Raw genomic sequence first — 13,179 nt, forward strand, 5'->3', positions numbered from 1 at the left:
CGAATGTTGTCACCTTCAATGCTGACATATATATATCTGTAGTCTCAAAAAGTACTTTTAAGGTAGTATGCGCCTCTAAAGTGAAAGACTTAAACTTTTGCTCAAACTTTCCTGAATGGAACTTTCAACCATTCTCTTACCAAATAAACAATAACAATCAGGGGTCACCGTGCAAACTTTGGAACTAGCGAAACAAATTACCTAACATTTCGCGATATTTGGAATTCAAAATGGTTGCCATTCCCGTGTTGACCCTATGGGGAAAAATTTGAATTTTCGAAAAACAAAGACGGTGAAAGTTTTTCTTTCTCCAACAGTTTTAAAATGAGCCCTCCACAAGTGGCAGATCAGAAAAGAATTGTAGGAATTTGAGAGTCTATCTGTCACCGAGGCGCGTTCTGCCTTCCTACAAAGTAGTAAGTTTTGAATACATGTGAGATGACACTTTTTTAATGTGAAGAGATTAAAGAAAGGTCTATTTTGGCACGAAGTACTAGCACGGCGATGTTTTCTTGCGACTATTGTGACGGCAACAGACCGCAGTCTTGTATACGGGGGCACTAATTTCACTTCAGAACAGCGAATGTGTGCCACGTCATCCAGGTCGATTATCACGTGTTGTACAAGTTTCTATGAGGCCCAGGCTGCTTCAGTCTTGTCACGGATGTTGCGGCTGTCACACCGCCATTGGGCAGGAGGACACTCCATCCAAGATCAAAAATGCTTCAATGAAACTCGGATAAAATCACAGCAAATCGAATTCAGAATCACAAGGGGAGACTGCAAAATGACTTTTATGTTAGCCACTCTTCTGTGCATTTATGAATTTAATAGACATAATCCCGCAATTAACTCTCGGGTTAGTTTTCCACAGGCTGATAAACTAACGAGGGCCTCTTCTACCAGACAATCAGAGCTATCTTATAGACAGTGATTAATACAAAATGAAATCAAAAGGATGGTTTGTATTTTACCTTTAATTTTTGGTTATGAATTATTTCCCGGTTTAGTAACACAATGGGAGTCCTTGTCGCTATGTTTTGCAATCACGTCCAATCCATCAAATTAGCAGACCAAAAAAGGGCTTCGTGCTTTGCACCATATCTTTAGTCTTTCAAAAAATCGCATTTTTTTGCCTAATCTACCAAGATAATCAAATTCTCCATGCGTTGCTAGTCGCGCCGACAACATTGTCTAAGCATCGCATATTGACGGAAATAATTATCGATTTGTTCCTTATTAAAGGATTTTACACATGTGACGCTTGGTGATTCGATTAGAGCCGCTGCTTGTCCACGATTCCCGGGGGGACATCTAACAACAAAGGCAATGTCAAAAAGGGAAAATGTACAGATAAACGCATTTATAGAACGACTATGATATAGTTTCGACTCTCTCACGCTGAAAAGAGCGAGAGAGAGAGAGAGAGAGAGAGAGAGAGAGAGAGAGAGAGAGAGAGAGAGAGAGAGAGAGAGAGAGAGAGAGAGAGAGAGAGAGAGAGAGAGGGGAAGAGAAAAAGAATGGGAGGGAGAGACGTAGGAATTATGACGACAACTCGAATCGATGAAATGCAATCGCCAACCTATCACAGCGGAATCTGAATACCTCAATGAAAATACCCCACTCCCCAATAAAAACTATTAGCATGCCATCCAAAATAATTAATACCATTTTGTACATTCGCCAAACATGTAATGCAAGCACTGTCTAATTGTTGTACGGGGATCCGAATGAATGATGAAGGAACCATTCGCAGTATCATAGTCAGTATCATAGTCAGTATGTGAACACTGACTTGTTTCTGAATGCACCCAGCGTCTTTCTTCAATTAGAGAAGGAATATCTATCGAGATGAGCTGATTTTCTCATCCTTGAATTGGCAATAGTCGAACCGATAATACGCCGAGGAAACATTATTTGACACAGTAAGACGGTGTCTTACTTTTGCCCGTTTTTTTCTTCTTCAGAATGTGTCCACGACAGGCAATCAATTTGCCCGTGGATAGGCCTCGGTGCAGATGTGTCGCTAGACAAGCTGCATGCAAAACTGTGCAAATGCATGTTTAAATGATGTACACTGCGGCTAGGTAATACATGGACTGGTGACATGCCATCTGAGCTCTCGGTTTGACCTAGATCATCGATTCAATATGAAGATGAACATAGCAAAAAGTAAATTAGTTTTAACGAGGGAATGTTCGTCGAAATTTCTTTGTCACATACACACGTTCAAAGATGTGCTCACGTTCCCTGGGCCGTCACTATGGGGCGTACTGAAATGGACAGTGACGTCTCACGACGAGTTGGGAAAAAAAACTGCAGTAGGCTTGATATATAGGCATATGAAATCAGACGAGATCAGAATTGATCAAGTTCTCTGATATTAATCGAGTCGAGGCTGATACTAACAACGCTGCCACTCAGTTTACATCCGGGCAAACGAGAACAAACGAAAGGAGCCCGGATGTCGTCACAAATTCATCCAGATGGTACTTGTCACTTCTGAGGTAACTGTGCCGATGCCATTTCTGTGGAAGATTTATTTATCTATTGAATGCAAATGTACAACCTTCGCCGTCCTTTCGTGAAAGGAAATCAAAGAGTTGAAAATGATATGGCGCCAATACGGACACGAAACGTTCAGATGAATTTCTGCTCCTGCGCTTTGGAGATAGGGTGCGTTGCCAGACGTTAAAGACCCATGGGCGCTTTCCGACGGAGCATTGCAGGACAGAAAATATTAAATTAACCGTTGTCTCGCTCTGATTGCGAAATTTCGATGCTTAGAAAGATAAAATCAGGGACACACCCATGCTTCTGCAGGTACTGGTAACCATCACAACACGCACACGCACAACCCCCTTTCGCCCTTTTCTTCCGACACAAATGAAAAATGCCATTTGTCGATGCTGGGATTATGACGTCACTTCCTAGTGGATGCACTAAAATACGATTACGAGTACAATTTGTGGAATAGCTGCTTCCCCTTTCTCTAATATCTGGTGATTTACGGTTGTTTAGGCCTAAACGACCATGACAGGTTAAAACACTGCCACATCAGAAAAAAACCCTACAACCCTGGTCTTCGTTGATGTCGACGCCCGGGTCCCGGTTTTCTGAACAAGCCAGATACTAATATTTCGGCTTTTTTCCGACATCCCTATTTTAGCCGGCCCTGGTTGCTTTGTCTATGAAGGAAATGACATGCTGCTTGCAGTGGAATGATGATAAAGACATCTAACGAGCCCTGTATTCATGGATTGCTTTCTGTAATAGCATCCTGAGTAGACTTATCGGAAATTTGTGTGACCTTTGCTCCGTGCTGCGGCAGCAGATTGGGACTTTAAAAAAGTATCAGTCATTTCGCCTTAGCTTTGACAGTGCGACTGTAGCAAGGGCTTGGAGACATTCTGTGTAAAAATTCAGAGCATGAGATTAAATGAGATGCTCCATCAGCTATGCATGTACTGCAGAGTTGAGCGTAACTGCAACACGTTCTCAACATGACACGGTTGATGTATCCCTGCAATATCCGTCACGTCGACAAACGGACGGGCTACGAAACTTCCCGCAGGAACTCCTGTTAACCGCTGCACAGCCGGGACTGTGCATAGATTTGTTAATTTCTTTTTGGATACCGATCAACACGATAAAACTCGATAGTCTGCGCCACAAGCCCCCCCCCCCCCCGCCCTCCCCCCGCTTAATACCGTAACTAGAAAATGAAAATTGCTCTATTCCAGGTTGAGTGATTTATGTCACCGTCAGCGGTGCCCTCGATTTCACCGCTGGCACTGACGTCATTTTCATTAGCCATCACACGCAACGAGGAGATAAATGAATGTGCTTTATTTGTAGAATTGTTAAGTTGTGATGGTCCTGTTTTGACGATGACGACAACATCCACGGCAAAAAGTAAGATAGCGCGGAGAACATTGAGAAACAATCAGAGTGCTTCTTTGCAAACACCGTTATCTTTTTTTGTCTCTCATTTTATTTTTGACACGGTGATGAATGTGCGGATTACCTCGGCCAGCAAGGAAATGCATAAATATGCTAAACAAACGGAAACTCTGACGCCTGCAAGGCTGATGATGTGAGATGATCATATTCCAAATAGCCTTTGTCTTCATTAGGGAATTGTCCAATACTAAAAATAAGACCCAAATCAGCTTAGTGCCCGTGACGTCACGATGTTATCGTATTTCCGTGTAACTTCAATGCAAGGAAATCGAATGGAGTCGGGGCCGGCTTGGACGAAACATCATCGAAATCGAATTAAGGGTTGTTGAAGCGCCCGGGGAAAAAAACTAAAACTGGAGAGACCTTGGTGGACCACATCGCACTTTACAGATGACAGCGTCTATCCCTGTAATCTTTGATGACTCAAACGCGTTCCATGAAAACGACAGAGGTGCCAAGCTGAGGCCGCAGTTTCTTAGGTCCTCTTACTAGTAAATCGACCGGTTCAGTGACGTGACGTATTAAATATACTCAAAGGCTTTGGATGTATCAGACGCCAGCCTTTCAGAAGACAGGGCCGCCACACTGATCTGTCGGTTAAGTCGCGATAACGTAGTCAGAAAAAATAACCGCCAGCCCATCCTAGCATTCAGTTTGAACGAGCTCTGATACGACACCTCTGCGAGACAGATACAGAAAGCCGCCACAGCTCACGATTTAGTGCTGAATGTCTTCTGAGACCAAGGACACCAAATCCCTAAGAAGATACATTTGGATTTATACAGCTAAGCCGGATCTCGTTCTTCCCTGGCAATGCTATAAACGCATCATTTGTTTAGCTGACAGTAAGTGACACGAACGTTCTCCTTATGAACATAAGTCAACGTTCGAAGTGGGTTTGTTTGATAAAGCGAAGTGGGTTTGTATAATAAAGCGAACACACGATTTTTTTTAGTTCTTGGGACGGGAGAAGAGCCTTGAAGTGGACCGGACATTGTCATTGCTACCAGAATTCTATAGATTTCAGTGGCGTAACTCTAGATTTACAGTTTACTGGGGTTAGCATGCCTTGTCCCAGTATGCTTGCTGCAGACGATGTGAAATCAAAGCGAAACACGCTGGCTAAAAACAACATGACTGAAATGGAATTATGTCATGGATGACCAAAATAGAAAACAAAATGAGATAATGAAACGAAACAATCCAGTAATTGGAATGGCATCGCGGATTTAAAACGATTACACGAAACACTAAATAAAGGATATTAGCAAAGACATATCTTGCATATTACTATTGCATTTAAGACGTCAGTGAAAGAAAATATAGTTTTGTTTCTCATTCAGGTCTTGTGACGTGAGAAGTCGGGAGGGCACAGATCTTCGTAGTGTAAAGAGCCCCAGGGGCTGTGTGAGGCTGACAGCATGCCAAACTAACCTACATAAAGACGGAAGAAGTGAACGACTCTTTGTCACCGACAAGGCAAATGTCACATCGGGGGAACAAAGAGCGATAATGTACGCAAATCGGAGCGGAATAGCCCTGCTTTCAGATTCTGAGGTCACCTTTTGTTGAATTTAATCGCAGAACTTTTCGGTTGAACGGCGGTTATTCTGGTTTCAAATTGCTATTTTAATGACATGGAACAGCACGAATGACGCTATGTCACGAACAAGCAGTCATAAAAAAAAGCTCGAGCCAAGGTGTACTCGGACTTGTGACCGAACAGGAGCGTCATCTTTTGTTGCTAACATGAGAGGAGGAACGAGGTGTGAAGGAAACAGACCCGCGCGCGCCAGTCGACAAATCAGATTACCACGCTGACGGTCGACAACCTGATTAGGGTGGACAGTTTGGTAGAATTGCTCCCAATACGCCAGGACAGTAATGGGATCCGGTTAAGAAAAGGAGACAAGATACTAAAGAAAACTTACAGCTTTCTATCTCCAAGGTACAGTTCTGTACGTCTAATGGATAATCGTGGAGATCCATCATACACGAGGCTACAGTGGTTATTCTGTTTGAGAAGGGAGGGAGAAGAAAAAATGACGTCAGAATGTTAAGTGGATTAGATTAGTGAGATTCTATTTGTGTTGATGCTCCTGGAATCTGGCGGATCGGGTGGAGTGTAAATTCAGTGGCTCTGACGAGCTATTTTCATAATTGGCTGGGCAAGATACATGTAAGACGGGGATATTAGAGACATACAGCAGAGACAGCGTCGTTACACGGATGGTGCCCGTGAGTTTCTGTTTGTGTATGATTTTCCGTGCTCCTCACACAGAACCGAATTCCAATTTCCGACCCATTCATTAATTTTTTTTACTAAAAGCATATGGGGAAATTATGAAGACTGTTTATTCTGTGTTGAGTAAACCGAGGCAGAGAGACATATTTGATAAAAACAGGCTTTGTACTCTTTGTGTTAAAATAAATGACATGTTTTATTGGCTTGTAATTATGCTTTGAATATGACGAGGATGAGAGAGTAAACACGCCTTCAAATGACGTCATGAAGCGTATGCGATTATTTAGGCATGTCGTTTTCACGGATTGAGAATACTTGCGTGTGGATGGACAACAAACAGCGAGACCACGTGACCTTGCATGCACTCAGCACGCATGCGGCGTACTGACCATCTTCACATATACCCAGTGACTGACAAAAAAAAAACCCAAAAAAAAACAAACAAAAAAAAAACTCTGGGGTGTGGGACTTTTTTTTGGGGGGCACGCCGTTTTTTCGTGGATTGAGATTATTTGCGTGTGGATAGACAACAAACAGCGAGGCCACGTGACCTTGCATGCACTCAGCACGCATGCGGCGTCCTGAGCATCTTCACATATACCCAGTGACTGAGAAAGCAAAAAAAAAAAGCCCCCTTGGGGCATGGTGAGCGATTTTACCCCCGACTGGACACGCACGTGCGACGACTGGCAAAACAAACCAATGAACATGCTGCTCTTAAATATGTTTGGAAAAAAAATTATTTCCAAGACAATGAAAGGTCACGACATCTACCAGAAATCTCACCAGCCTGTTTTTTTTTCTTCGGGTGAACTTGAAGTTTATAGAACTAGCCAACTTACCTCAGACCGTATAGGACACTACCGTCGTAGTGTAATCGGAGCATTCTGTTGGACACCGTCACCTTATGGACGAAGGACTTTTTGTCATTCACGAAGTAGGTATCGGGAACCCATATTTTATCGGCCAGGCGTGCGTCAAATGAAATATTACCGAGTGAGGCGTCATATTGCAATCTCTTGTCCTGCCAATACTGCCTGAAATACATCGTTATCGTGTAATCCTAGGAAAAATGAAAGAAAACAGGGAACCTTTTGTCACGTGATAATCGCAGATTTTTAGCTTTAAGGAAGTACGATTCACGTCAAATTTTAAAAGGATATTGCTATGACAACATGCATCCGATATGCGGCAGTTTCTTCTCTCACTCGAACCGCTCGATGAAACACTTCTACTTAAAACGCAGAATATTTATTGTAATAAAACTGGGTCGAAAATCACCCAAATAGATTTTGTTCTTGTTTGAATTTTGACAAAGGGTACATAAGAAACCTGGCGGCCAACGTCGTCTGGTGTCACGTGCGTGTAAGTCTTACGTCACAAACGGGATGTCGTCCGTTTGATTCTAAACGTGGCAAAGGGATACATGATCAAATATTGTCACCCATTACAGCGGTAGGAGACAGGGACACGCAGACAAGCGAGAAGCTCAAAGACGTCACAAATCAGGTATCGAGATATCAACAAGTATGAAAGATGGCCAATCAGTGACCACGCAGCGTATAAAATGGCGATGCGTAAATAATTGACAAAAATTTCTGCAAACAAGTAACGAGGCAAATTATTGCATTTTCTTCGCTTGACTACTTCCTTCGACGATGACCGTGCCGCTTTATTTTTCCGAGTGGTCTATACGGAAAAATTCAGTCCCGGTACAGTCAGAATCCGTCTCTGATGTTGAGAAACGTGAACTGCCGGTCTGTTTTAGAGGATTTGGAGGTCAGTCACACGAAGGCAAATAATAGGGTTCATTAGCTCAATGGATCAGCATCGCTGAGTAAAGTTATCGTCACAAACTTGATTTTATGTGATAATAAACGAAAATCTACCCTACTGGATACCTGATGTGCACGTACTTCCGTGCTTAAGTCAAGATAGAATTGCTCCCTGACCTAAAATTAAAGTAACAGGTGACCTTATATTTCATAATAAAATCTAGTGTATACAGTTACAATCTGGTGGGGGAATTTATGATTTGTTGCCGACTTTTGTGCCGATATTTTAACGAGAGTTGTTAATTGTCTCTCTCAGGGTACGTATAGTACAGGATAGTACTCCGACGGGAGAGTTTTAACCTGCTCGGTGAGATCGTTTTCTTTTCTTTTCCCCTTGAAATAATTTCATAGGTATTCGTTTTTAACTTTTCGTCCCTCTCCTGTGACGAAATCAGCTTTTTACGATTTGTTGGTGATTAAAAAGCGCATCGATTATACACGCGGATCGCTATAGCCTTCACAATTTCTGTCAAGTATCAGGTTATAACGACAAGAAAATTGCACTTGTTCCTTTCATTGTTTACCTCAAGAGCTAGCCGGCAACTCCATGATGTTCGGGTCTGGTCCTGCCTTTATAAGGTAGAAGAACGCGACAATAAACAGGCGATTTTACGAGCAGGGGGCCATACAAAATATTTATGAAAGGAACTTGAGGAGGGAGCTATAACGGATGATTTAGTGGCTGTCTTGAAAAGTGTGTTCCGATACCGCTTATTAAATATGGATAAATTAAAAGGAAGTGGCGCCACATTTCGGCCTCTCTCTCTGTTACTATGTACCTGTTATTTGAAACTTTCCGGAGAATGCCCGGTATTTATGACGGCAATGAGAGTCGGCTTCACTTTATTTCACACGCCATATACCCGGGAAGTTCCTGATCGATCGGGAAAATGGCTTGTTACCAAAGCTCTATATCGTGAGGGATTTAATCGTTGAGGTAAGATGCCTTTGTATACAAGGAAGACATTGCTAATTACCACGGTGTGTGTGTATGATGACAACGGATCTTCTCCAGGTTTACTATCGTGAATGCAGAAAGGGGTGGAAACTATAATGGGGTATAGCTGTGAGCTACCTTAGAAACGCTTGGGTATTGCACACTTAAAACTCAGATTTGGATGATGCGGTCAGCCTTGTTGAAACCAACAGAACACCTAAACACGAAACAAATTTCTACATATACCTTTGAAAAAAAACATTAATTAAAAAGAAAGTGATCACCTACGCCATGAGAAACGGATCGGTCACAAAATTTAGTGGAAAGAAGACCTAAAATTTGAACTGACGCTATCGGCAAAAATATAACGTCTCAACATTATTTAAAGGGACATTATCGCTATCTTTTGACCCTTTTTCACCAATATTGTTGCAAACGAACAGTAGCTGGTGTCGTTGGACTTCCTGAAAGATGTCTAAAAAATGGATGACCATAGACAACATCTGTCCAATTTTGCCTACACTGTGTAGAAAAACCTCGGGTCAGGGGTTAATAGTAGCCCACCTAAAACCTCTGACCCGATGGTTTTCTACACAGCGAAGGCAAAATTGGATGGAAGTTGTCTATGGTCGACCATTTTTAGACATCTTTTAATAAGTCGAAGGACATCAGCAATTGTTCATTTGCAACAATATTGGTGAAAAGAAGGTCAAAAGATAGCGATAATGTCTCTTTAACAGTCGCATAAAGTCAACATTCCCCACTGATGACGTATACAAGATACCTATAAAGGGAATTAATGGCAAAAAAAAATCAAGGGCGGATGACACTGTATATTTGCATGTCTACGGAAAGGTAGATTTTGAAATGTTCACATCAAACTTGTGTACACAACACCTCAAACTCAGTGTCTTTTTAAGCGTCTCTATGGAAGAAAACCATTTCCTTATGCATGGCTCAGAGAACACCAAGTTATGCACACTTTCACCAAGCAACCTTTGTTGTTTCAGTGACGAGGCATCGCATTGATTACCTTATAATTATTACATCACACATATACTGTAATGGACACACACACAACCACACACACAAACAAAAATTAAAAAAAACAACCAAAAATAATATAAAATGACGCGATCAGATGACCCAGCCTGGTGAGCTGGTCATCTGTACTATGATGGACAATCCTTGAAAAGTAGGTGATCTGTGACTTATTAATGGCAGTACCGCTTTATCGAGATTTCATGTAGCGAGGATAATGACAAGTTTTACAAAACTTGCCACGGCTGCATCATTACATGGGATGATGGCTGGCTTCTGAGTGGCTCATATGCACCATATTAAATTGGCGAAGGAAAAAGCTAGCGGCGAACTAACACTGAACATGAGGAACAGAGGTTAAAAGTGGAAATGGGATGCTTACGGTGTCAGCGATTGTTACTCATAATATGACGATGTACTCATTTTCAAAGTCAACGATGCCTACAAAGACAACAATATCCCTATCCGACAACATGTGATTTGTTTTGTTTTGTTTTCCCAAAAGATATCGTGGGCAGGTTATTCATCCACATTGTGTCTTCATGGAGGGAAAAATCGAGAGGTAACGCGACATGCGTGCTTAGTCAGAGGTAAATTTATAATTGGTGAGTGGTAAAATTGACGGCTAATGACCCAGCCCAGGGTGTCTTTACCGAAATCCACCTTTTCCTCCTCGCGCAATTTTAATGGCCAAATAATTTGAGACCCGCATTATCAAATGCTTATCGCTCGCAATTTAATTGGCACTAATGCGCTCATCGCTTATTTTCCCGGCCGCCGCTTTCGCAGATGCGGGCAGAGCGAAGGGCGAGATAGTGCCGAAAAGGGAGAACGGAAAAACAGGGTGAGTTTGCGATAACGCAGCGGCGGTGTTGGCCCATTGAGATCGTTAAACGACGCCCGCGAGACCGTCGCGATCTGCTCGGCTTCTACTTATGTACACATGATAAGTAGCAGGCGGTTGCGTATCTAGGTTGTTTTTAATCGTTGAGAGAAGAAGCAAGCGGTGTAAACGATTGACTTGTCAAATACGAACGCTCACGTATTGATCAACACATCAAAAGAGAATTTTAAGAATCGAAGTGGCTTGCTAATTACTGCAGACTCACGCTAGAAATAAAAACGGAAAAGTACACATCGATGGACCTAATGCAATTTCTGTCAACAGCATAACCGTGATGACACATTCTCCGAACGACACATTACTGTTTTTCGTATGGATTCAATACTCTCGAATTGTATCAGCGATCAAGCCACAATGCAATCTCATTCAGGCGCGCGATAAAACAGACAAAAGCGACAACAGAATCACAATGCCCTTACTTCCAGATATTTTTTAAATCTGTTTAACAGCTGCTTGCATAATACCCCTATGGCAATACGCTTTCTTACTGTGTTCAGAAAAACTCCAGTCGCTCTACGAATCAAGGCCTTACTTCAGAATTGTACGCAAACCGCAACTGTGAGGACGATGGTGATATCGCCAACAACGTAAACAATCACAAAGCAAAGCACAGAATGAAAAGACCCAACACCATAACAACATTTCAGTGAAACAAAAATAAACAGCAGAAGCAAGAAGAAACAAGGATGGTGATGACGACGATGATAACAACAACAACAACAACAACAAAAGCAACAACAACAACAACAACAACAACAATAATAATAATAATAATAATAATAATAATTATAATAATAATTTGTATGTGTCATTAAAGCTGTTTTCCAAAAAGGTAAATTCGAGACAAATTTCCGTTTCAATGTTTCGTAGAAATAACCCTGAGGATATCAAATTCCAAAGTCTACCCGATACATTTTTCTGTAAACAATGTCTTGTTTGAAGAACACACTGATTAAACTGTTTGTACAGTATTAATAAACGTTATAGCCGTTATTGTATCCATTGTAATCAGACTTACATGCAATGGCATCGGCATCAGGTTACAAATGCAATATTCGGCATTGTCAGATATGAACTAAACAACTAAACTGGCGAGTAGATATTTCACTTTTGAGAAGTCAATTCGCTGCCGGTCATCGATCGATTAATTTATAAACACCGAAAAGCCAGCATTGTCGGTGATAATTACAAACTTAAATTTGTAGTCGAAATGGTGGGCACATATATAAATACGATCACCGTACGCAGCACCATACGGTGGGAATCGGAGACGAGACTACGTGCTTTCGCGGCGAAATGGCGCCGCGACACAGTTTCCAGTTCTGCGGCACTGGTATTTCCGTCAATCCTGCAGCGTTTTGATTAATGCTGCCCGGGTTACACATTCCGTTCACGCCGTGTTGCGTTCGGTTGGGCAGGCACAGTAGCAAGCACGTGCTGGGTTGGCAATGCTATATGAGAAATACACGCCTGAAGTTTACGAAAATGAACCAATCTATGCAACGTCTCTACTTGCGCATGGAAAGCAGAGCGCAACATGATCAGACAATATTACGCCCGCTAATGTATGGTTCACTGAATGCCCGTCATTTTGAGTAGAACGGGGGATATCGGATATTGAAGTGTGATAAATGCATCTGAAAATTCAAACATCCGTCTTCACTCGTCAATTTTTGTAGTTTTTAGATCAGGTGACACACTTACCATATTCACTTCTGATATACTATTTATGTTCACAATGTGCATGTCCATCTGCACTTGAACCGGAGGCCCTGCAACGAAAGATGTGAGCACAGGCTTGTCAGCATAGTATGCGTTGTGGAACACGCTCTGGAATTAACTACGTTCAGGTACGAGTAATTCGATCGAACTGATCTTGAAGTGAGCGATTTCCAACACCGAGCGACGACCAAAACTTCGCGTTTTGGGTTTTCTATTCTAAACATGCGATTGGCTACCACGGTTGCATAATTTAAAGTTGAATGCAGGCGAGCAGTCAAGGGGGGACAGGCATGGCTCGGCGCGCGCTTACCTCCAAACTGTGGCCTCAGCCGAATGTCGTACGTCTTCAGGATTTTGTCGACAGTGCGGCTAATGTTGAGGATTCGTTCTTCATCATGCTTGGAATATTCTTCCATCTGGTAAGAGGCACTGGGATGCAGAGGCAGACCAAGGAAGGAGAAGAAATATACGTGTAAGGTTGAGTCACGTAGGTTGGCATATCATGGGAACAAATATCAACCCAGCTATTAAA

General features: G+C 42.2%; 1 protein-coding gene across 2 annotated transcripts in view; it reads right to left on the bottom strand.

The window, feature by feature from the left end:
- LOC139131646 (gamma-aminobutyric acid receptor subunit beta-3-like) overlaps positions 1 to 13,179 on the bottom strand; it is a 30,379-nt gene that overhangs the window by 16,896 nt on the left and 304 nt on the right. For both annotated transcript variants that reach the window (XM_070697798.1, XM_070697797.1), the window contains exons 2-5: positions 12,958 to 13,076; positions 12,630 to 12,697; positions 7,051 to 7,271; positions 5,895 to 5,977 (exon numbers count right to left, since the gene is read on the bottom strand). In XM_070697798.1, the coding sequence (XP_070553899.1) occupies positions 5,895 to 5,977; positions 7,051 to 7,271; positions 12,630 to 12,697; positions 12,958 to 13,076 (491 nt within the window). The remainder of the gene's footprint in view (positions 1 to 5,894; positions 5,978 to 7,050; positions 7,272 to 12,629; positions 12,698 to 12,957; positions 13,077 to 13,179) is intronic.

The sequence above is a fragment of the Ptychodera flava genome, chromosome 4 (genome assembly GCF_041260155.1).
Source record: "Ptychodera flava strain L36383 chromosome 4, AS_Pfla_20210202, whole genome shotgun sequence".
Taxonomy (NCBI): domain Eukaryota; kingdom Metazoa; phylum Hemichordata; class Enteropneusta; family Ptychoderidae; genus Ptychodera; species Ptychodera flava.